The 24,290-nt window shown below is 56.9% G+C and overlaps 1 protein-coding gene across 3 annotated transcripts in view; it reads left to right on the forward strand.

Moving 5' to 3' along the window:
- The first annotated feature begins 1,560 nt into the window (after window positions 1-1,560).
- Window positions 1,561-24,290, forward strand: part of SEZ6 (seizure related 6 homolog) — a 44,558-nt gene continuing 21,828 nt past the window's right edge. For 2 of the 3 annotated variants that reach the window (XM_069483551.1, XM_069483552.1), the window contains exons 1-3: window positions 1,963-2,179; window positions 23,021-23,689; window positions 24,142-24,275. In XM_069483551.1, coding sequence (XP_069339652.1) covers window positions 2,125-2,179; window positions 23,021-23,689; window positions 24,142-24,275 — 858 coding nt within the window. In that variant the 5' untranslated portion in view covers window positions 1,963-2,124. Of the gene's footprint in view, window positions 1,642-1,962; window positions 2,180-23,020; window positions 23,690-24,141; window positions 24,276-24,290 lie in introns of those variants that run through there. The other variant, XM_069483554.1, reaches the window with a different exon arrangement.

Raw genomic sequence — 24,290 nt, forward strand, 5'->3', positions numbered from 1 at the left:
TCCAGCAGCACAAGCCCACTCTCTGAGCTCAGGGAAGAGTGCTGTTTTCTGGGATTCGTAGTCTCCATCGGACCCCCTCCTGACTGCCTAGGGAGGGTCATGTGGCAAGATCCCGGATGGCTCCTCTCGTCCTTCCTGTGGGTAGTGCCCAGCCCATCAAGAAGCCTAGTGGCCAGGAGAGTCAGACAAGCCTGCCACCAGCCTCCACGTCCCCATGAATCATCCTGGCACACAAGGTTTATCCCTAAGTCATGACTCAGCCCCCTTTGCCCAAGCTGCCTAGTCCTGAGGGGCCCAAGGACACTAGAGGAGCCCAGGAATACTTTCAAGGAGGAAAGGAGGAATCCCATGACACTTGCCAGTATTCCCTAAACTTCCAGCAGCCACAGAACCTTCTACCCTGTGCCTCTTTCCCTCCCCTTGGCAACTGTCCTTTTCCTTCCCCTCTGTACCTTCTTTCCTGGCTTCCTCTCCTCACCTCTGGTTCTTTCATCAACTCCTCCCACTTTCTGCCATCCTTCTGCCACTGCCCTCTTTTTCCTCGGCTTCTCAAAACGACTGTCCAGAAATCCCAGCTTCTAATTCCACACGCCACCTGCCTGCTGCCTGGGATTCTGTACAGCAGTCAAGGTGGCTCCCTAGAGCCCCCAGCAAGAGGACCTGGAGGGAATCCAATGAGCAGAGCTGGAAGACTCCAGGGCTCAAAAGGATCCAAAGACTCACGAACAAATTTGACTTAAGGGCAAAAATTTTGCCACCTGCTTCCAGGATGAGGTCAGGAAGAGCACTGGACAATGACTGGGGTCTGGGCTTTGGGAAGGAGGCAAGTTCATGTGAAAAGAGCTAAACACAAAGCTGCTTTTCTCCCAGGGGGCCAAAGGGAGTTCAGCCCTCCTCTTCTCTACAGGGAATAATAACATCAGCCACAGGGTCATGTTCCATTGTGCCTGTTGAAGCTCTTCAAGTGAAGCCATCCATGGACCCCTCGGTCTAAAGAGCAACTCAGGGATGGCACAGCTCTGACTGCTCCCTTGCTCCCTTGTGACTCATCGGGGCTCTGTGGCCCAAGCAGGGCCCTGGAAGCATATTTTTCCACACCTCCCATAGCACAGCCTCCCTGGCTACTCTCTTGGGTGTCCTGCAAATCTCTATCTAAAATGGCCCCAGGGAACCCTCCCTCATGCCTGTACCATTTTCTCCACCAGTTCCAGGAAAACGGACAGGGATTAGCATGAAGGGTCTGTGCTGACTGTCACTGTGGCTTCTCTGGTCCTGCAGAGGGGCCAACGCAGGGGCCTGGAGATCCAGGGCTGCATGGGGACCCAGGATGCTACCTTCAGCTGCCCACGGCTTGGCCTGGGTTGCCCCCTGCCAAGTGAAGAATGTCTCCCCAGGACACAAGTGCCACTGGCTTTTAACTATAATATCAGGATAATTAAGCTTTTCTGTGAGCACAGTTTGCTGCTGATGCAGCTGCCTGGAGCCCTGGCATTTATTGAGTGCAAAGTAATAATTTATTGTCCTTTGTACGCTCAAAAGCCATCTTCATTATCGGCCCAGGACGGAGCTGCCACAAGGGCACACGAGCCTCCCAGCTGCCTCACTCTCCATGTCTTCCCAGGTCACCCTTGGCGCCCTCAGGTACCAGGATGGGGTGGAGAGAGGTGGGGAGAGGGTTGCTCGCTCTCATTAGGAATCGGGATAGAACCCACCTTCTTGGCAGGCTGGTAACTGGAGAGAGGGTGGCAGGCTTTGGCTGGGCGTGGGCAGCGCAGAAGGGCGGGGCCGTGTGCCCACATTAGTAGGGCAGTCCTTTCCCCGAGCCGGCGGTGGCGCGGGAGCCCGTGCTCCTGCCGCTGGGTCTCTGCGCCTTTGCTTGAGACTTTACGGTAAGCCGCTCCTCCCGCGCCCCCGCCCCCAGCCCCGCGCGGCGATCCCCGGCGCCGACGCCAGGCGCTGGCCGTGGTGCTGATTCTGTCAGGCGCTGGCGGCGGCGGTGGCGGCAGCGGCCCCGCTCCCTCTGCCCGGCCGGACCGGCTCTGCACCTCCCCAGCGCTCACGCCCCGCCGACCCTCGCGCCCTCCCGCCGCGGTCCCCGGCCGGGGCGCGGCTGCAAGCAGCACCATGCGCCCGGCAGCCCTGCTGCTCCTGCCCGCGCTGCTGGCGCTCCTGGCTCACGGTAAGGGACCCCGGCGTCCGGCGGCAGGACACGGGCGGGAGCGGGGTCCTAGGGGCGGGAAAGGAGGACCCGGCGCCCGGCTCCACGCGTCCGGCTGCCCAGCCCAAGCATCGCGCCCCGCCGGCTGCGCTGCCCCCCGGCGCCGGCCGAGCCGGGCGGGGCGCGGGCTTCGCGGGCGGGAAGCTGCCGCGGCTCCCGCCATCCGCGCCCGGCCGAGACCTCGCCTTTAATCATCTCCCCAGATCTAATGGGATTTCTCTGCTGCAATTCAACGCGCCACCCCCTCCCCACAGACACGCGCTCGCCCGCGCGCTACCTCGCCACACTCCGGGCGTCTAGGGGCGCCGGGCGCGTGCGGGGGGGCGCGGGGCGGCGAGTCGGGACGGTCTGGCTGGAGGCCCGCGGTCCCGCCTCGCCTGCCGCCCGCCAAACTTCGCTCGACTTTGCCGCCGGTTCCGGGGCCCCTCGCGTCCTCACTGCGGAGGGACGGAGCCAGATGGCGGCTAGACCCGGGCTTGGGACATCGCTCACCTCCCTCCGTCTTGGCGTTGCCACGCCAGAGCCGAAACCTAAAACATAATTCTGGGGAGAAACTCGCGGGGGCCCGGGCCCCCTATCCGGCTCTTCGCTCTGCCCTGGGCTGCAGCAGCTGTGGTCCTGGGATAGAGACTGTCCTCCCCGAAGTCCTTTCCTTGTACACACACACCCCACACGTCTGAATCTCTGCCTCCCTCCGGGCCTGCAGTCCTGCCTGGCCCCGTCCACCCCATGGCAGCAGATTGGTGGAGGGAGGACGGGTCCCCCACCCAGCGGCCGCCAGCCTCCCCTCTGGAAGTCCGGTCCCCAACTTCATCGGTCTAGGGTCCAGGGAAGCTTGGCCATACAGTGGGCAGCAAGGGAGTGCTGGGGAGAGGATGAGGGTTTTGTGCCCCGGAGAAGGAAGGTTTCTTCTGGAACTGCCGTCCCAGCTCAAACAAGGTTTCACTGAAGCTACTGACGCCCAGGTCCTACTCCTGCTGCAGCCAGTCTCCTCGTGGGGTCACCGGCACCGCGCTTGGGGTTGGGACCTGCCCTCCCTTGCCATACGGTTCAGCGCCTGGTGTGGAGAGGGGAGAAGGCGGAGTTTCTAGCCTCGGAGTTCAATCTTTCCAGGCCTGGTCGGAGGTCAGGGCAGAACTGCCGGGGCCAGACTGGGCCCCTGGATCAGTTTTCTTTTGTAGCCCCAGGGATGCAGAAGCTCCCTCTCTAAGCCTCTAGCTCCACTCCAAACAGCCCCGTGTTCTCACCCTGCCACCTGGCTGCCCACTGGGGTTCCTCCAGCAGCTCAGGGAACTTGGAACCGTGTGTTCATGTTGGTGGTTGGGGGAAGAGTCCCACAAGCCCCACCCCTGCAACGGGGATGGGGGAGGAGTAGCCTGTATCCTGGCCCAGCTGCCCAGCATGCCCCTAGGGGTTCAGGACCGGTCTTGGTCTGACATCCTGGCGCTGGACGGCTCCCTGGGGGCACGGGGCCTGTGTATGTCCCCTGGCATGTAGTCTGTGGCCTGCTGTGTGGGTGCATGGGTCGGAGTGGGTGTAATCAGGTTCCTGCGTGTCCGGAGTAGCAGGTCCCCGTGTGTCTGCACTTCAGGATGTCTGAATATTGGGTGAGGCTCAGCAGTGAACGGGTGTGAGAAGGGTGTGAGGCCACTAGTGTGCGGTGCAGCCTCGGCCGGAGAGCTCCCTGCAGGGCTGGAGTGAGACTAGGTATCCAGGGGGAAGGCCGGTGTGGCTGGGAGGCTAACGAGCCCCACCGGGAGTGTGAGTATGAGTGTTGGGAGGAATCTGCTCACTCTGGGTGTCCCTGGCCAGTGTTCCTGATCCACCGGGATCTCCAGTACCCGTGGGGCTGCTTGCCCCAGGGGTATGTGGGTAGGGATCTGACTGTTGGGGAAGACCATTATTTTCGCTCCTCAAGGGAGATGAGGAAGTGGCCCCCAATTGCCAAAGCTGAGGGTGAGAGGGAGCTGGGTGGCCTGGAGGCCCCTCCCTCCTCCGTGGGGCTGCAGGTCCCAGTCATTGGGATACTGAGTCGTCCCACTGGGGAGCAGTGCATTCGGCCATCTCGGGGCTCCTGGGCACCTCTGCTGTACAAAGGCAACCCTCGAGGAGCAAAGGCCTCAGACTGTGAGCCTCTGCAGCCAGAGTCGAGTGTCCCTCAGCCTCCCAGCCTTTCCGCCTCGAGAGGAGGCCCTCAGAGCTTTGCTCATAGGTGGGATGCAGGCTGTGGGATGCAGGCCGCAGGATGCAGCCAGGCGCAGCCCAGAAGCCGCAGGAGGCCGGGTAGGCGGAGGCTGCAGAGGTACGTCGGGATGTCTCGAGGCTGGGGCCCAACCCCACAGGCTCCGTCCCCCATCCCCTCCTGCAGCCTCCAGGGCTCAACTGGCCTCCAGCGTGAGGGGTACTGTGGGCCACTGGGTGTCCTCCCCACCTGTGGGCGGCTCCTGGGTGATCCTGCCACAGCGGGGGAAGGCAGCGGTGTGGGAGGGGCTGCGCGTGCCTGGGCCTGCTGTGTCAGTTTAATGATTTTTAATGAGCAATTACCTTTAGTCATTCTCCTAATTTCTGAATATCAATAAAGTTAATTAAACTCTGCATGTGTGAATGTGGCCTGGGGAGATTGTGAAGGTGGAAGCAGCTGAGACTGGGGTGAGGTTGGGTCTCCCGGGGAGGAGGCTGCCTCCTTGGCTGTGTGACCTTGGACCTGCTGCTCCACCTCTCTGAGCTCCACTTGAGAGTGTGGTGGGAAGAGGGGGCTGGGGATGGCAAGTCTGGGTTGCCCACTCTGCCAGGAACTGGGGGGTGGTGTCTGCGAGGCCAGGGCTGGAGGAAGAAGGAGGGAAGGGGAAGGACGACTTGGCTTCCAGGAGCCTCAGTGCCGCAAGGGTTAACAAGCCAGGGCTGCCTTAACCTAAAATGGTAATTGCTGCTTCCTGCAGACTCCTGGGTAGGTGCTGGATTCTACCAGCACGTTCCTGAGTCTGGGGGCTGCTATTCCTACCAGGCCCTGCTGCCTGTCCCCAGCCTGGCACTTCAGTGTCAGGAAGTGGTGCTGGGGACAAGGCCCCACGGGAAAGAGCCTGGACTTCACTCAGAACCCCAGAGGTTGGCGTGGTGGGCAGGAGGCCTCCCTGGGCTTCTGTGGAGACTGGAGGACCCGGAGACTGCCACATGCAGGAGGGGGAAGTCTGAGTTGGCTTTTTGCCCCTCACAGGCTGAAGCTCATCAAGCTTGGCAGGCCCTGGCGGCCATCCCGGCCTCCTCAACAGAGTGGCAGCTTAAAATGCCTTGGGGACACCGTGGGGTGCTAATGGGGAGCAAGGAGACACAGGGGCTGGGCTTAATCAGAAACTGGGCTTAATTAGAAACTGGGCTTCTGTTCCCCACCACCGCCACCACCATGGCGGCCTGAATATGGGGGCATCTGAGAAGCCTGCCTCCTCAGCCCCTCCCTCCCGCCAGTCCCTCATCCTCCAGCCTCCTTCAGTCCTCCTTGTCCGCACCTTTCCTAGCCCAACCAGGCCCCTTCTGCCAGGCTGCGATCAGCTCGGGGATGCTGCGCCCCCACCTGGGCAGAGCTGTCAGGGCTTGGTACTCCACCATCCCCCCAAAAGAAGAAAGAGGGGGCAGAAAAGGGCCCATAGGCAAGGGTGACTGTAGTGAAGGAAGCTCTCAGCCCAGATGGCTAAGAGCCCGGCTCCCATGAGGCCTCAGGCATGCCCCTGCCCTCTCTGGGCCTCCACTTTCTGGAGCCTTCAATGTAAGGTTGCCAGGCCTAGGAGCACTTCAGGGCCTCAAAGGTCTTGTCATCCTGCAGATTTCTGCTCCCCAGCTTACTGAACCACTCTCGGGGAGGGGGGGCCAGGTTCTGTATGGAAGAGGCTTCCAGAGGAGACAATGATGCCAGCTGGGAGGGGGGAAGCAGGCACTAGGAGGTCTCCAAGGCCAATTCCAACAGGAAGCAGCAACTCCAGGAAGCCAACTCACTCAGCCAGGCCAAAGGAGTTTCAGCTTCAGTTCCCCAAAGTAGCCAAGCTTGCAACAGCTTCTGGGCTCATGTCACTCCTTCTGTCTGAAATTCTTTTCCCCTCCTGGGCCAACCTGGCTCTCTCTACTTCATGCTTCAAGTGTTAGCTTAGCTGGTACTTCCTATAATCCTTCAGTACGTATTTATGGAGCATCTACAGCATAGCTTCTCAAGGGAGCCTCACCTGTCCTCCAGCCTGGGTTAGGGGGACCCTTCTGTGCTCCTGCCATCCCTTGGCTTCCCCTGTCAAGGTTCCAGTCTTGCTGGGTCACCAGAGCCTAGCTGCTGACACTCCTCCCCAGCAGCAAGACTGAACTCACAGAAGAGGACACCCATCTGTTTCGCTCAGCCCCAGTGCCCTGGGGAAGCTCCAGAATTCCTATTTCAGAGAAGCTGAGGGTCAGCTGCTTGGCTGGAAAGGCGAGGTGGGCCCGTGGCAGCTGGGACCGCATCTTGAAGCTGAGTTTGCGTAGCAAGCACACTATTTTTATATAGATTGTATGTTAGGATTTTTTCCCTTTCCTAACAGTTGGGCAATTATCCCAACTGTAAATTATAGCCTTTACTTAGTTTTTCCCTTCTACAAATTAAGCTGTCATGCCATCAGCCTGAGGTGGCTTGGGGGTGGGGTGCTGATGGCCATTCTGAGTGGCTAAATCCTCTCCCTAGTCACTCCATAGTGCTACCGCTGCTTGGGTTCCCAGTGGCACAGAGCCCAGCATGGCAGACATTAAATACGTGTTGAATAAATTAATGAGAGTTGCGCAGGTGGCTATCGGGCAGAGGTGAGCCCAGAGCCTAGGATTCCTGACTTCCTCCCACAACACCCACCCTAAGCACCCATCCACCACCCCTGCTGGCCGAGAGGGTTGCCCTGTATGAAGTTAAAGAGAAAGGTAAGCGAGGGACGATGCCATATCATCTGGCTCCATAGCCCCCTCTTCCATCTCAGCTTCAGACACCCTCACACGGCTTAGAGGGACCAACATGAAACTTCGCAGGGAGCTCTGAGCCTGCATGCCCTTCAATGGAGAGGAGGAGGCCTAAGAATCATCGAGGACCAGAGCAATTCAGGTCCACAGATGTTAAAAGATCAGGCCCTGGAGTTTATCCACTGCCATTCATGCAGTCATTCCACAAACATGTATTGAGGTCTGAGGCCTGGCCCAGGACCCCCAGGAGCCCAGCCTTCACTGGTCAAGCCTTTCCCATGCCTTTTCTATTTAATACTCACAATGAGAGATTAGTTATCCCCACTTTACAGATGGGAAAACTGAGTTTTGGAGAGATTAAGTCATTTACCCTGGGGCTACAGAGCCAATAATTAGTAAGGCTACTCTAAAGTGCCTGCCCGTTTTTTACAAAACCTAGCTTCAGCCAACACGGTGTCCACTCTTCCTTCCCAGGCAGAGCTTCAGTACAGGCAGATGGGGGCCCAGGAGAGAATCACTATCCAAATAATAATAATAGCAGCAATGATAATAGCAAACATTTATTAGGTACCAACTATGTGCCAGGTACTGTATAAAGTGCTTTATATACGTTTGTTCTCTTATCATCTCTATGAGATAAAAGCTATTATCTATCTGCCTTTTATAGACCAAGTTCAAATCCATGTTGTCACACAGATCCAAGACATAACCAACCCCTAACTTTCTTCTAGCACATTTCTGGTGATGACAGTTGCTTCTCTGTTGATGTCTGTTCTCAGTCCTTACTGCTGCAGGTTAGGGACATTTTATCTTGCTGGCAAAGGAATAAAACATCCTTTCCAACACTTAAGAGGCCAGGAAAGAGCATGGGGCTAGGAGTCAGGTGAACTGTGCTCCCTGAAGTCTTGAGCCAGAGGTCAGAGACCTTGGGTGACTCTCACTCTCCAACCCTTTGGGGGTTGGTGAATGAGAGGACCAGTCACTCCTGTCCTGGCATCCTGGGCTGCCCCACTCCACCCCCACCCGCTTCAACCTCCCCCCCCGAGGCCCAGCCCCCATGCTGGAGGGCTGGAACAGGCCCCAGCTTCCTTCCACCTGCCTACCTGCCCCCCAGCCACCAGCCCTGGGAAGGGAGGATCGATGCTGCAGCCTCAGGCAGAGTGTTGTTGGCCATTGATTGTTGAGATTTCTCGTGGGCTCTGGAGCAAACAAACCTGCCACTGCTCCAACAACAATCCACAAACCTGCCGTTTCTCCAACAACAATCTGGGTCTCCAGGTCTCTGGCTGCAGTCTGCAGCCTTGCTGGCAGGCAGTCAGGCAGGAAGGGAGGGAGTGGGGTGGGAGGTCCTGGCACAGTCCATCAGGAGCAAGGAGTTCTGCCGGGAGATGAGCAGGGACCAAGTGGACAATGGGAAGGGGGCAATGGGGAGATGAAGTGAGGATGCTAGGGTGAATCCTAGCCCCTGTGCATGTCTTGTTTGGTCCAATCTCTACAGTTTTGCTCAGCCATTTCTCCACATCTGGAATGCTACCCTGGGTCCTTCTGCTTATTTTAGTTCTCTCATCCCCCTTTTCCTAACCACCTAGCCCAGATGGCTCTCTCTGTCTTCCAAATACCCAGTGATACCCATCCAGAACTTAGCCTGTCCATCCTTCATCCACCCATCCATTCTCCACTCAACAACCCTCTATTCAACCCTACCAGGTGCTTTGATAGGCAAGAATACAACATAATCCCTGTCCTTAAGGCACCCAGTCTGGAGGGGAGCTCCCATCTCTCTCTCTTTTTTTTTTTTCCTGAGACAGCATCTTGCTCTGTCACCTGAGCTACAGTGCAGTGGTGTCATCATAACTCACTGCAACCTCAAACCCCTGGGCTCAAGCAATCCTCCTGCTTCAGCCTCCGAAGTAGCTGGGACTACAGGTATGCGCCACCACGCCCAGACCTCCCTTCTTGATAAGCTCATCTGTGACTACCTCTCCAGCCAGACAAATGACTCTCTGATTTTACAAGAATGAGATACAGATGAGATGCCAAACAGCACCCACATGATCCAACTACTCTGGCCTTCAGAAGGATAGGAGGAGACTCCTGGCCAGGGACTCTTCAGGGCCTCAGTTTCTCATTTGTAGCAAAAGGTTTCATCTTTTGGGTCTGTGGGGGCCTAGCAAGCCTCTAGGGTCCCTGGACTAGGCCATGATGGGTGCCCTCCCTCACAACTCCTCCCATGTCTGCTGGGTCTTGGTGTGCCCCTAAGCCGCAACAAGGCAGGCCAGGTGCAGGGCAGGTGCAGGGCACCTCCTGCCACCAAAGCATATGTGCTATAGAATCCAAGCAGTGGGTCTCCCCTTTCCCCCCATACCCCTCCCTTGCCCTTTCTCCCTGCCCACCCCCTCCTGCCACACTGTTCCCAGGGGCCCAGCCAGCAACTCAACACTCTGGCATCAACCTCAGCATCTCCCCCAGTCTCCCACTCCTCCCCTCCTCACAGGCCCCTCCCTCTAGCTGGTCTTCAGGCTGCCAGGGCGGAACTTGGGGGATGCTGTGAAGAGTGCCTGAACCACTGAGCCCCTCATGCTCATTTGCATGCTGTTTGCTGACTGCTTGTTAAAGGCACCGCAGCAGACCCTGCCCCCCCACTTCCAGCCCAGATCCCTCCTCCCTCCCCACAGCATCTCCCTCCCTCCCAGCTCAGCAGCTGAGCACCAGCTCCTTTGTGCCCCTAGCAGCCACCTGCTGAGTGTCTGGCCTGAGTCCCACCAGCCAGCAGGTGCCTAAGGAGTCCCAGCGCCTGGGGTGGGGGTGTCAGGCAGTGTAGGGAGCCAAGTTGTGCCTCAGGGAGGAGGGGGCAGTCCCAAAGGAAGAACATGATAAGAAGAGCCGGTCAGGAAGCCGGGCTCCCAGGATTTACACCCAGTAGTGGTTCTTTCTGGCTGGGTGAACTTGGGCAAGTTGTGTCACCTCCCTGTGCCTCAGTCTCCTTGGGAATTTATGGTGCCTGTCCTTGTCCCACTTCTTTCAAGGAACAGCATCAGGATCAAAGGAAGTCACTGGGGAGGCTGAATCATTTGCCCCAGGAGCCCAGGCCCGGGCTGTTGCGGCAGGGTGGGGGGTGAGCCCAGCAGTGCAGAGGGAGGAAGGTTGGGTTCAGGATGTTTCTAAGGGTCTTCACCCTGGCTGGCTGCTCTGATGGACATTGTCTTAGATGTCATGTGCATCCAGCAAAGAGATGTGCTGGTGATTTGAAACATCTGGCCCAGCAGCTGGCAGGGCCCTGCTGTCATGAGGCCCTATTTTCTGGCTGGTTAGAGGAAATGTGGGGGATGGAGTCACCTTTTGTGGACTGAAGAGCCCCTGACATCTCCAGGCAAAGGTGTGAAGGTGAGATCAAACAAGGCACACAGGAGAGGTCGTCCATGCATTTTCTTACCCAGAATCCCTTATCCCCTCCCCCCACTGCCCACCCATGTCCTGGTAGAGCACTACTGCTGCCCGATTGGGTCCAGTCACATCTCTCCCACGCCTCCCGCTGCCTGTTGCACAGGCCAGGATGGTGCCCCTGAGGCCCAGCCACTGGGTGGTGCCCTAACTCTGGTCTGTGCTGTGCCTGTACCCCTGATGCCACCTGTGGTGCCCCCTGGTCCTTCCCTGCCCTGGGCCTCATGCAGAGGAGACTGGAGGAGGCAGCGGAGGAGGACTTAGTGTTCTCTACTCAAGCTGTCCACACACCCAGCTTGGTGGGGTCCATGGAGGTCAAAGCAAGGTTGAGGCAAGGGAGAGGCCTGAGGGGTTGGGGACCGTGCAGCTGGGCCCATCTGGAGGAGAAGCAGCCCAAGATGTGCAGGTAGCTGTGCCCATGTGTGTCTCTGCCTGTCCGTGGTGTCTGTGTGCACATGTCCCTGCATATCTGTGCCCTCTGTCCCTGCATCCTGGGGCTGTGGTCTGGGTGTAGACACAGGAGGCCCCAGCTCAGGCTGGTCTATCCCCTCCCTGCAGCCCACTCCACCCTCTTCTTCCCCAATCTTGGGCTCCACTGACCCCTCAAGGAGACTCATAGCTGGAGCTGCTGCTGCTATTTTTAGCAGCTCTGTACCCCTCTCCTCCCCCACTCAGGCTTGCTTGGGAAGTGGAGGAACAGGCCACGCCTGGGGAGCCTCGTGAGCTGGAGTGCTGGGCAGGTGAGGCCCCTTTCCCTCTATCCCGCAGGCTTTGGAGGCAAGGGCAGCCTGGGGTAGCCCACAGGTGCAGGGCCTACATCTTGGGGCAGATTAAGCTCCATCCTACCTGCCTGGGGCTGGCAGAAGTTCCCAGGCTGCCCTCCCTCTGCCCTGTCCCCAGCCCCCGCCAACCTCACCAAGTCCCTAAGGGCAGAGCTCAGGCCTCCAGTGACTCCTCCCTAGGCCATTTGGAAATAAGGCTGGAGCACCTGGGTCTCCCCTGTAGAAGCTGGGAGAGGCAGAGAGGGGCTCAAAGTGTCAGGGTGTGGAGAGAGAGGATAGAGGCACAGCTGGATGAGGTTACCCACCAGGCACCACTGGACCTGCCCTTGCACTTCCCAGGGTGGTTTCAGGCCCTGCTGCAGCCCAGCTCTGCAGCTCATGCCCCTCCAGACACCCCCATCACTGCCCCCCATGCTGCCCTGGAAACTGGCACCAGCTGGGAGTGGGTAGGGTAGGGCAGTCCAAGGGGCCTGAACTGAGGAGCCAAGGAGGGAGGCAGCCCTGGCCTCTGGGCTCAGGCTGGCTTTGCTTTCAGAGGCCTTTCATTCCTGCCTCTGTCTGTCTCTTGAGCTCAGCAGGGCAGGAAGGCCCCAGGGTCTACCTCCCAGGCAGGGCTGGCCCACCTCCCACAGGTCATGTCAGCTCTCTGACCCCACTTCTTTACCTGTGGGTGGGGAGGATTAATCAGCTGGTGTAGGTGAAGGGGCAACACAGAGTCTGGCACACAGCTGGTGCCCCGAAATGTGAGAGCTTTGTCTGGGTCCTCTTCTCACACCTCCGTCCCCCACTCCCACCTGATGTCCCCTCGTATACATGCACACGAATATGCTCACACACCCACATGCGTACACAGGCACACGCACACACACACAAACATACACAGCCTGGCCCTCCAGATTCTCAGCAGATGGAGACGAGGAGATGGGCTCCAGTGCACACAGAAGGAAAATGGCAATTCAATAGACCACAGTCCCCCACGCTGCCAAGCCCCTTCCCACCTGGAGGTTCCATCAGCCTCCGGGTTTGGGCAGCGACCATACAGGGGCCATGACTCTGTCCCACCCACCCAAAGACTCTCTAAAAAGTCAGGAGCCATGTACTGTATGAAAAAGCAGACAGGCCCAGAGAGGGCAGGACAAGCTCAAGGTCACAGAGCCTGTCAAGGCAGAGCTACCTCCACACGGGAGCCAGGGCTCTGACAAGGCCTCACCAGGCTCCTCAGCTTTCACAGCTGAGAACAGACACCCTAGAGACCTCCAGGGTGGGAAGTGGCCAGAGCCTCCCTCAGCACCAGGGTAGCCCAGGGGTCTGGGCTCCATCGGGCCCCTCCATCCCCTGCTGAGCTCCCCAAATTCAGCTCCTCCCAGATGCAGCAGACAAAAGCAGCCACAAGGCAAAGGTCACAAGTTCAGGGAGGTGACTTTGGCCGTGGGGCACAGAATAAGCCCCTTCATCTGACCCAAAGACCACAGAATCTTGGGGCTACGAGACTGGTGATTCAGCTCAGAGGTGGACACAGGTGCTGGGAACAGCCTCAATGGTGTTGGCTTTTGAACCTCAGGGTGGGGGGCAAAAGGGCGGTGTCTGGGGCCAAGACGGTACCTTCTCTCAGGCCCTGGTACCTTACAGCCCCATCTTGCCAGGCTCCATGGCTAAGAGGGACTGTCCTTGGTGGGTATCTGGAGCCACACAGGGGGGAAAAGGATGGGGGGAACGGCTGTTTCTCCCTAGATCAACCCTTGTCCTGAGCTGGCCCTGGTACTGACTCCAGGGAGAATGCAGTTCGTGCCTCTGCAGCCTTCCTCGTCCCTGCTGACATTTCCAAGGTTTTCCATTCCGAGAAATACGGGCTCTGCTGCTGACATGGTGGCGATGGAAGTGGCTGGCACTGGGGGAGGACTGTGCCCTGAGCACCCAGCTCAGGGCCACGTTCCTCTCCCCACCCACTCCACACCTCCACCTTGGGACCAGAGGGTAGCTCCTCGTTCCTCTACCTTGTGCCTAACACAGTAGGCAGGTGAAGGTGCCCAGGGCCAGCAGATGGACAGAAGGAGCTGCCAGACAAAACCCCCTCCGGGGAGGGAAGGAAGCCCAGCACCCACCCCCATCCCTACCTAGACCCCTGCCCTGGCCATGCTACTGCGAGTTGGCGCAATTAGGGTGAAGTACAGCAGACTGATTAGTTGTCAGACAGGAGAGCGGGGTGACACTAGGCGGCCCCTGCTGCTCCTCTCATTCCTTCCAGCCCACCCCTCCGAGACTGGGGTCAGCTCTCCTGTGCCTGCCTCCAAAGTCCGTTCCTTTCTCTCCTAATGCCCACTCAGGCCTCCGGCTCCCGTCCCACCTGCCCAGTCCCAGGAACTGCGGGCAGGCAGGGCTAGGGCCCCCAGGTCCCCAGGGCCAGCAGGCAGACAGGAGGGGGGAACACAGGCCTGCAGGGGAAGGTGTAAAGCACCGCAGGTGACGCTGTAGCAGAGGCCTCATTAATCACCTCTCCAGCCTCCAGCTCTGCAGTGGAGAGACCATATTAGATTTTAAATTGGAAAGCAGAGGACGTAGCAGTTAGCCAGGAGCTCCCTCTACCTTGTGCCCCTGGTCACAGCCTCAAGGGAGGGAGGCGACAGTGGGGCAAAGAGGACTGGCCCGGACTAGCTTCTCCCTCCCCCACCTACCCAGATCCTGAGGGACTCTCCAGGACAGAGGCCCCGCAAAGGGTCAAGTTGGCATCCAAGAAGGGGTCAGAGTGAAAGGGAGGGAGCGCAGCAGCCACCCTGGGGAGAAGTGTGTCCCTTCTTTGGAGAGTATGGCCTTCCTGGGCTTGAGGGCTGTGTGGAGCCAGGTTCCAGGGTGTGGCATCCATGGGCAAGGACATATGGTGGTGACTTGTGGCTCATGCATGTGTTTGGACACACACACACACACACACACACACGCCCGGGCTCATGTACACACATATGCCCACGTACTCACACATGCACACACACACATGCTCCCAGGAAGCAGCAACTAATATAGTGGAAATTTTGGTCCCAGGCTTTGGAACAGACAGACCCAGCTCAAGCCTTTACTGGCCACTTTCCCTCTGTATGAATTAGGATGACTCACTTTGCCTCTCAGCCTCGGGTTCTTCATATGTAAAGTGTAAAATATTGATTCCAAGCACAACGGGTTGCCACTGTGGGTGGAAGACAGCTCTTTAGGAAGTACATGCCTGGCTCATAGGGGGGTGCTCAGTAAATGCCTGCCCCAAGGCCAGGCAGCTGCTCTGGGACTGACACAGGAGCCCTGCGGTAGCAGCCAGGCCAGTCACCCTGCCCTCTGTGCTGCTGACTGGGCAGTGAGGCTGGGGCAAGTCATTAGGGCGCAGCAGGCATTCCCATGGAGCATGCACACACCCTGGCCCTGTCCTGGGCCAAATCACTTAAGGGCAAATCACATGAGGCTAAGTGTTCCTGGCTGTCCTCTACCCATAAAGTCCCTCACACTGGCTCTGCCTGAGCTTCCAAAATTGCCCATCAAACACTCAACCCTCAGAACACCAGTGCTGCGCCAAGGTTGGGAAGCAAACAAGATCATCAGTGGGTGACAGTCATCATCCTTCCCTGTCCAACCACAGGCCCCAAAGGAGGGGAGCAGACACCCCATCTTAACTTTTTTCCAGGACCCCACCCAGGCTCTTCCCTCTGAGAGGTGGGGAATCCTGTGGGTGTTGAGGGATCAGTTATAGAGCTGCACTTTCCATTATGGTAGCCACTGACCACATGTGGCTATTCAAGTGCAAACTCTTTGACATGAAATAAAATTTCGAATTCAGTGCCTCATTCTCACTAGGCTCATTTTGAGTGTTTGATAGCCATGTGTGGCTACTGGCTACCATTTTTGGACACGTAGAATATAAAGCATTTCCATCATCACAAAATGTTCTGTGGGACAGTGCCACTCTAGGGCTATTTGAATCTGACACATCCAAACTGGTAAACTTGGGGACAGCACTTCCCTGGGTGTCAGTTTCCTCATCTATAGAATGGGATAGTAAAAGTTCACATCTCATAGAGTTTTTGTGGGGATTGAGTTGATTCTAATGAAGTACTTAGAATGTTGCTAGGGGATGGGGGTGGTGGCTTATGCATGTAATCCCAGCACTTTGGGAGGCTGAGGTGGGAGGATCACTTGAGGCCAGGAGTTAGAGACCAGCCTGGGCAACATAGTGAGAGACTCTGTCTCTACAAAAAATTTAAAAATTAGCCAGCCATGGTGGCACACACCTGTAGTCCCAGCTACTCGAGAGGCTAAGGCAGGAGGATCACTTGAACCCAGGAGTTTGAGGCTGCAGTGAGCCACTGCACTCCAGCCTGGGTGACAGAATAAGATCCTATCTCAGAAAAAAAAAAAAAAAAAAAAGAAAAAGAAGATTGCTGGGCATGTAGTAAATGCTCAGTAAACAGTAGTATTCAATATTTTTATTCATAGAGCTTTTCATGGTTCACTAGATCCTGGAATGTGAGAACTGGCAGGGCCCGTAGATACTTTCTCCATTTTACTGGTGGGAATACGGAAGCTCAGGTTGAGGAAATGACTTGTGCAGAGGGACCAGCCTGTTACAGGTAGGACCAGGATGGGGTGGCTCAGCTCCCGGCTGGTGCCCACTACCTCCACCCGTGCTCCCTCCACCTGGCAATAAGACCCCAACCTTGAAGATGCTGAAGCCTAGGGTTACTCCCTACCCCTCCTCAGGACAGCTCAGGAGGCAATGAGCTCTCTGTCCTTGGAGATATGCCTATAGATGGCAGATAGTCCCAGAAGCAACGGAGGGTTCACTCTTCACCACAGCTGGGCCAGATGCCTTCTGAGCTCCAACATCCTGAGTTTCAGCCCTGCCCCAGGTTTTCTGTGTGAAAACCCTCTGGACTCAGTTTCCTCCTGGGTAAATGAGGGAGGGATGAGATGCTCACCAAGGCCACAAGGGCTCAGATTCCGGGAACCAGCCACTGCCTCGCCTGGAGCCTGGCCAAGAGGAGGGGCCCCGTTCACATTTGCAATCCAAATTTGACTGGACTACCGAGGGTGGCCAGGAAGGAGAGGGTGGCGAGAGGGTGTGATGGAGATGGTCCGTGGCAGGGGAAGAGAGGGTAGTCTGGGGCGGGGGACCCACCAGCTTGTGCCAGCAGACACTCCCCATCAACTGCCAGCTGGGGCTGTGCTGGGGCACTGCCAAGGGCTGGCTGCCCATCTTCTCCCTGCAGGACACACCGCTGCCCTCCTCTGCCCACCCCTGCTGGCCAAGAGCCAGGCACTTTGGGGAGCAGGATGCCTTCTGAGTGTGCAAAGAGGCAGAATCTGCGCTTGGAAACTGCATGCCCTGAGCCCACCCTTCACTGTGCCTAGCATGAGGGGTCAGTATTTGTGGGCAGAGAAATGGAAAGAGAGATGCCTAATGCTGGGAGCTTGCCCATGGACACAGCCATCAATCATGTGCTGGGGGCCCATCAGAAAGTGCCCCAGGAGATCAAGAGGAGGACCAGGCAGGGATGGCTCCCCAGAGAGGGCTTAGGACCCAACCCTTGAAGGACGGGGAGGGTTTAGAGACAAAGGAATAGAGAGGCCACAGTAAGAGGGTGGAATCACGTGAGCAAATGGGGCAAAAATGGGGAAGCCACCTGCTCTGACAATGAGAAGGCCCCTTTGAGTATATATCTGTGCCCACCCCAAAAACTGCCCCTCCAGGACACCATCAGGACTTTGTTCCCCATCAGCACAAGCTGCAGGGCTCCAGGCACCCAGGTTGGTGGGGAGGCACAAGGCCCCAGGCACGACAGCTGAAAGCAAGTGGGAACAGTGGATGGAGCCGAGCTGTGGAGCTCCCCAGCGTTGGGTTCTAGTCCTAGGCTCTGCTATTCATTAGCTGTGTGGCCTTGGAGAAGTTGTGTAACCATTCTGGGCCCCAATGTCATCGCCCTTGGGCTAATGACCCAAACTTCCCCGGAGTGAGGGAAGGATGGGGAATCATGTGCGGGGGTGCTGAGCGCATGTTAGCACACAGTGAGCACTGAGTAAGCGGACGGCAGCTGTCACCAGCCCCCACAGCCTGGCTCCAGACCACAGGAGACAGGATGTGTCCGTGTCCATTCTGGCTCTGCCATAGCTTCTGGGTGATCTTGGATGAGCCACACCCTGGCTCTGGGCCTCAGTTTCCTCACCCATCTTGTGAGGGTTATGTTGCCTTCCCTGTCAGTACAAGCAGTCGGGGCAGCAGCAAACCTATCTCAGACGCTGGGCATGGTGGGGCTAATTATTTCAGTAGCACAGGGAATCGGAAGCCTCTAGAACTGGGCCTCAGACCTCAGGGGCTCTATGTGGCCCTGCCAGCCTCTAGCTGGGCCCCTCAGTACAGGGGGCAGGGCTGGGCCCAGTGGAACTGCCACTGTGGAGACCAGACTCTGGCTCTGGGGGGCCCAAGCACTCCCAGCTCCCTCGGGTTCTGGGATAACAGGGGTCTGCAGGGACCAGGCCCTCACTAATCCTCTATTAAAACTTGAAAGGGGCCAGGGAACCTCCAGAATAAACTCATTAACTTTTATGGGATAATAAATGGATCCCATTAAATTCTCATTCTCCCAGTGCTGGGCCAGCTTAACCTCCGGAACCCAGACGAGTGGGCTTCTGGCCCGCTGTATCCCTCCAGCTCCCCCTGTACCCACGTGCTGTCACGCCCCTCCCCCCACGCTGAGAGCTGGTGCTGCCTTGAGATGGGGATCAGGCCCAAACTCACCCCAGAACTTCGGAGGCCCTCCCTCTACCGGTCCCTGTGCCCAGCTCCCTGAAGGGAGAATGCCTGACACCTCTTCAGGGCCTGCCAGAGTGACAGGCAGCCCCACCCACCTGTGCAGCGATGGGGTGGGTGACAGATTACATCTGTCAATAGATGAATCCTCCCTAAATCCAGTATGTCTTCACTGCACAGGTGAGGAGACAGGCTCAAGGGGGCAGCCCCCTGCCGAGGTCACACAAGTAGTGGGCATAGATTTGGGGATGGAATCCAAGGCTTTATGGCTCATGGATACAGAAAGATCTGCTGAAACAATAGCACTGAGGGGACAGGCCAGCTGGCCCTGAGGTGGCACCATTGCCTGGTACAGCAGTTTCCCCAGGCAGGGACATTGCATAATGACTCCAGCTCCACTGCACACCAGCACTGTGACCCTGGGCAGATCCCTGGGCCTCATTGAGCCTCAATTTCCCCATCTGTATGCAGGGACAGGAACACCTATCTCGCTGGACGCTAGAAGAGGCCCCAGTCCTTACGGCTTCCTCCAGACACAGGCTGGGCCCCGCCCCCACTCCATCCAGATCTGGTGGGGTGGAGCACGTGGGCCCTCATCTCTGCCCCCCACCCTGCTGGGCCCTGGCAAGGGGGGAAGGGCAGGCGACCGTCCCTGGGAGTCCCAGGCTGGGGTTGGGGGGAGGGGCCTCCAATCCCAAGAGGGGCCACAGGGGGGCGGCGCAGGCCAGGAGGCGGGAGCGGGAGTGAATCCACCGGGGAGGCATGCTGAATGGCTCATTAGTGCCGATGAAAGCCTTTTTTCATTTCGTCTAAATACTTTAAACAGGGCTCCCTCCGATGTCTATTTGCATAGCTTAAGAGCTAATGCGGGGGGAGGGCCCAGGCGGCGGCGGGGCCACGCCGGGGCCGGGGGCTGCGGGGAAGCTCCCGGGCCGCCTCCGCGGAGGGGATGGCGGAGGGGGGAGGGGCGGGTGGTTCCCAGCCCTGCGGGAGGGGAGGGGAGGGCGGCTCAGCGCGGAGAACCTCCCCGTGTTCTGGCACCGCGCCTGTGTCCCCCACGGACATGCAGGGCCTTGAAGGTGGCCACCCTGTGCATGGATGGTGCCGTATGAGCCTTGTTTTATGGATGAGGACTCTGACGTCCTCAGGGTCACACACACTGCCACCCAACCGGGATAATGGTTCCCCCAGAGAAGAGACCCCCACACACCAGCCCCTCCTGCCCCCTGGGCCTGCCTGAGTGTTGCCCTGACAGGGGGCTGCCGCTCCGTCGGCCTCAGGACGCTATTTAGAGCATCCAGATTCCCACAGAACCCTTCCAGAGTGGCCGCTTTACAGCTGAGGAGGCCAAGGCTCTGAAAGGCCACTTGCTCAGGCTTATGTACATGACTTTTAAGTGGCAGAACTGACACTTGAACCCAGCTCTGTGTGACTCTGTGCCCTTGCGCCCTGTGGAGAGTGCTGCTGGGTCTCCGGTTGGGGTTGCAGCCTCATGCCCGTCCTTCCGGCACCGGGTGGGGCTCCCTGGGTGCCAGCCAGAAGGCTTCCCCAGGGCCTGATTCAGCTCAGGCCCAACCCGAGGCCAGATGCCAGAAGGTCTGGCCTCAGTTCCACTTCCAACTGCACGAGACCTTGCACGAGTCCATTCCTCTCTCTGGGCCTCAGTTTCCTCAACTGGCTAGAGTGTTCTCTGCTGGGTAGCTCCAGTCTCTTTCTCTCACAAGGCAGGCTGGTGTCTGGCAAGACTTTAGGCTTTGAAGCCAGATCAACGGAGGTTTATATTCCAGCTCCTCCACTGCGAGACTCTGGGCAAGTCCTCACCTCACCCTGCTAGGCATCAGGTTGTTTGAAAAGTAGGAATTAGATTCCCACCTCATCAGTCACAGTGTCAGTTAGATAATACAGAAGGGCCTGGCACAGCAGGTGCCTGACTGGGCATCTGGGCCCAGCCCCTGACTTTCTCCTGCTGTCCCTGTGTCACACTCTCCCCCTTTGCCAGTCCTTGCACCCCTGAACTAACTCAGTCAGCCCAGGCAGAGAGAAGCCCCATCTCCTGGGAACCTAAGGGGCAGGTCACAGAGCCTTAGGCCTCCAACAGAATCAGCCAGGGTGTCTGGAGATGCCCCTTCCCCAGAAATGGTTTTTCTCCTAGAGATTATCTTACCCTTTCTGACAGTGGGTAACACCCTCTGGGACCAAGTGTCGGCTGATTTTGGAATCAATTTGTTCGTTTGATATGCTATCTTGATCCCATTTAACCAACTGCTCAGTCCCCCCAGATAACACAATCAGCGCAATCCACAGCGATGGGAGGTGCCCATTAGCTCTGCTCCATTGCCCAGCACCCACCTGGCAGCCAGGCGGAAGACTTGTGCCCTCTATGGCCATTTCCCAAGTCAGAGGCTCTCTGGTGCACGCCCTCTGCCAGTGAAGAGTCCCACAGGTACCCAACCTAAGAGCCAAGGGCCACATCTCTTGTTGGGCAATCTTGGAAGGGGACACATGAGCAAAGCACATCTCCGGGGGGCTCCAGTATGTGCGATGAGAAAGGCTCCTCTTCTTCATGCCATGCTAAGATCAGTCTCAGCTTGCCCGGCAAAGGCTGTGTGACATCTGGGGGGTGGGCAAAATGAGTAGCCCTGTCCGGGCATGTCACTGGCGCTGCCTGGCCCCTCCGTTGCTGATTCAGATGAAAGACACAGGGCACTGGTGAACCATCTGCTCTGGGGGTATGGGCCTGGCTGGGCATCTAGTTTGGACACTGTGTTGTCAGTGCCTGGCACAGAATGCCGGAGCACAGATGGGCTGCTTCAGTGAGCATCTCAGGAGATAGCAGTTGGTCCAGGTTTCTCAGGGCTTTGGGATACCAAGGCCCGTCCGACCCAGAGGAATGGAGAGCCCTCCAACCTCTACCTGCCTCCCGCACCCCAATTTCCTCCCTCCTCCCATTTGTCTGACACATCAGAGCTGCTGTGGTCTCCTGAACAGAACGTAGGCCATCTGCCACTTCCTCACGCCTGCCAATCCATGGGGTGGGTGTGAGCCTGTGGAATGACAGCCCCACCACCAGACGTGCGGAGGAAGCGACCTTCTCCTTGCAAACTCTGTTATCTCGCCCTGGCTGTGTTTCCCTTCAAGTCCTCATGCAGCCATTTTGAGAGCTGTAAGGATCTCAAAATATCCTCCCAGCCTTCTCAGAGCTGGCAAAACTCTGTATGAGCTGAATCTAGAGCCAGCATCCATTAACCTTTTCTTGGCAGTTAAAGATCTGGGGAGCCTAAGGGGCCACAAGCAGAATATGAATCATCTCTCCAGCTATGTTGTTGAATAAGTCAAAATAATCAATAGCACAGCAGTCTGTACCCAGAGAAAACAAATAATTTTCATTTTCCATAGCCTAGCTAATTGATTAGTACTGGCTGCCTGGATAACTGTGTTGAGAAGGATTCTGAAGTCCCATATGGCCTTAGCAAGAAATAACCAAAATTGATTAGCAATGTCTGCCATGAATTGGAGGGTAGGTGGGTAGCATGCCAGATGTCCATTCTATCCCTATTTTAGACACTGCCCTAGATGGAACCTGACCAGTTTCACAAGAAAGAAAAAACGAACTCAGAGGGAAATATCAAATAGGGAAGGGAAGTAATATTATCTCAGTCAATCTTAAAAAAGAAACCTCATTTTATAGATGAGAAAACCAAGGTTCATAGAATATAGATTATTTGCCTGAGGTCACGTAGCCCCAGAGTGATGGATCTAGGATTTTTTTTTTTTTTTTTTTTTGAGAGGGGGTCTCACTCTGTCACCCAGGCTGGAATGCAGTGGTGCAATCATAGCTCACTGCAGCCTCAAACTCCTGGGCTCAAGGGTCCTCCCACGTCAGCCTCCAGAGTAGCTAGGACTATAGGCACACACCACCATGCCTGGCTAATTGGTTTGTAAATTTTCTCTAGAGACAGGGCTCTTGCTATGTTGGCCAGGCTAGTTTTGAACTCCCGGCCTCAAGCTATCCTCCTACGTTGGCCTCCCAAAGTCCTGGGATTATAGGTATGAGCCACCGTGCCCAGCCAGATCTGGGATTTGAAGCCACATCTGCCTAGCTCCAGAGCTTAGCTTGTCCCCCTCTATTCACATTACTGCTCTAGAAGAACCACAAGAATAGGAAAGGGGATGAAAGAAATGATTTTCTGAGAAGTGAGAGAAATGGGATCTAATAGGACCCTAACAAAGAAATCATGCACCCATGAGGAAATCTAAAATCAAATCCCAAATATGTGACATATTTCCTAAGGCTAATGACCAGCAGTTTCACTGAGAACAGGAAATGAACGTGAAAGCCCATAATGTCAGGCAGAAAAGTCACTTTGGTGGGAGACAGCACTCATGCTAAGGTTCTCATCTGGTTTTCAACTGGTCGTGTGACTTTGAGCAAGTCACTTTCTTTCTCTGGCCAATTTCCTCATCAGTAAAATAAGGCCTTTGCACTAGGTTAGGGATAGCAACTATTTATTTGTCGTCATGGCAGTGTGAGGTATCAAGCATGATTGCCTGGAGAAGGATTCTGAGGCCGAATCTGAGAACAGCAGGACATAGTGCAATGATTGACTAGTAATGTCTGCCTCTGGTGCTGGAGGAGAAAAAATATCTCACGTGCCATCCTTGCAGTATGTGATATCATCTCACTTCCAGCTCTAAAATTCTATAGCTCCACGGTTTTCAACAGTGAGCGCTCCTCAGTGCTCTGTCAAAAGAGAGATGGGTCTCCTACTGCTTGGGCTGGGCGTGGTGCTGTTTACATGGCACGGGGGAAGAACCTCTGATCATCTGTTATTATTTCAGGACTCTCCTCAGAGGCCCCAACTGTGGGGGAAGGGCAAGCCCCAGGCATTGAGGAGACAAATGGGGAGCTGACAGCAGCCCCCACACCTGAGCAGCCAGAACAAGGTGTCCACTTCGTCACAACAGCCCCCACGCTGAAGCTGCTCAACCACCACCCACTGCTTGAGGAATTCCTACAAGAGGGGCTGGAGAGGGGCGAGGAGGAGCTGAGGCCAGCCCTGCCCTTCCAGCCTGACCCACCTACACCTTTCACCCCGAGTCCCCTTCCCCGCCTGGCCAACCAGGACAGCCGCCCTGTCTTCACCAGCCCCACTCCGGCCATGGCTGCAGCACCCACTCAGCCCCAGTCCAGGGAAGGACCCTGGAGCCTGGAGTCAGAGCCCCCTGTGCTTCACATCACAGCTCCCCTACCTCCAGGGCCCAGCATGGCAGTGCCCACCCTGGGCCCAGGGGAGAGGCCCAGCTCTACGCCCCCCAGCAGAGCCTGGACTCCAACCCAAGAGGGTCCCGGAGACCTGGGCAGGCCATGGGCTCCAGAAGTTGTGTCCCAGACCACAGGGCTTGGGATCGAGGGGATCATTGCCACCTCCACAGCTTCAGGGGACGACGAGGAGACCACCACCACCACCACCATTGTCACTACCACCATCACCACAGTCCGGCCACCAGGTGAGCTACCTGCTTGTTTACAGATCTGGAAATGGGGTGAGGGGAACTACAGGGCCCCTAAAAGTCTGTCTCTGATACCATACCAGCCTGCCCTGCCCTTTAGCACCAAGAGCCAGCCTGCCGGAGGCATGCGGATCAGAACCAGATAGACCTGAGTTCAAATTCTGATTCTTCCAACTATAACGTGTCCCTAGGAATTTCATGTAACATCTCACCTCTGAGCCTCTTCTGTAAAATGGCAATAAGAAAACATGCCTCATTGAGCCATTGTGAGAACTGAAATAAGATTGCACATAGTAGGTGCTCAATAAAAGGTGGTCCCTTCTTTCAACAGGGGGATAGACATCCCAAGAGGTGGGCTTTACCACCGTCCTCCACAGACATGGTTTAGCCTTAGTTGGACCCATTGCACCAGAGCTGGGCTTAGCCTTGTGTCTCCTCCTGTCTCCCAGGCCCTTGTAGCTGGAATTTCTCCGGCCCAGAGGGCTCTCTGGACTCCCCCACGGCCCCCAGCTCACCTCCTGATGTCGGCCTGGACTGTTTCTACTACATCTCTGTCTACCCTGGCTACGGCGTGGAAATCAAGGCGAGTGACCTGGAT

Source organism: Eulemur rufifrons, chromosome 9 (assembly GCF_041146395.1).
Source record: "Eulemur rufifrons isolate Redbay chromosome 9, OSU_ERuf_1, whole genome shotgun sequence".
In the NCBI taxonomy this organism is placed as follows: Eukaryota; Metazoa; Chordata; class Mammalia; order Primates; family Lemuridae; genus Eulemur; species Eulemur rufifrons.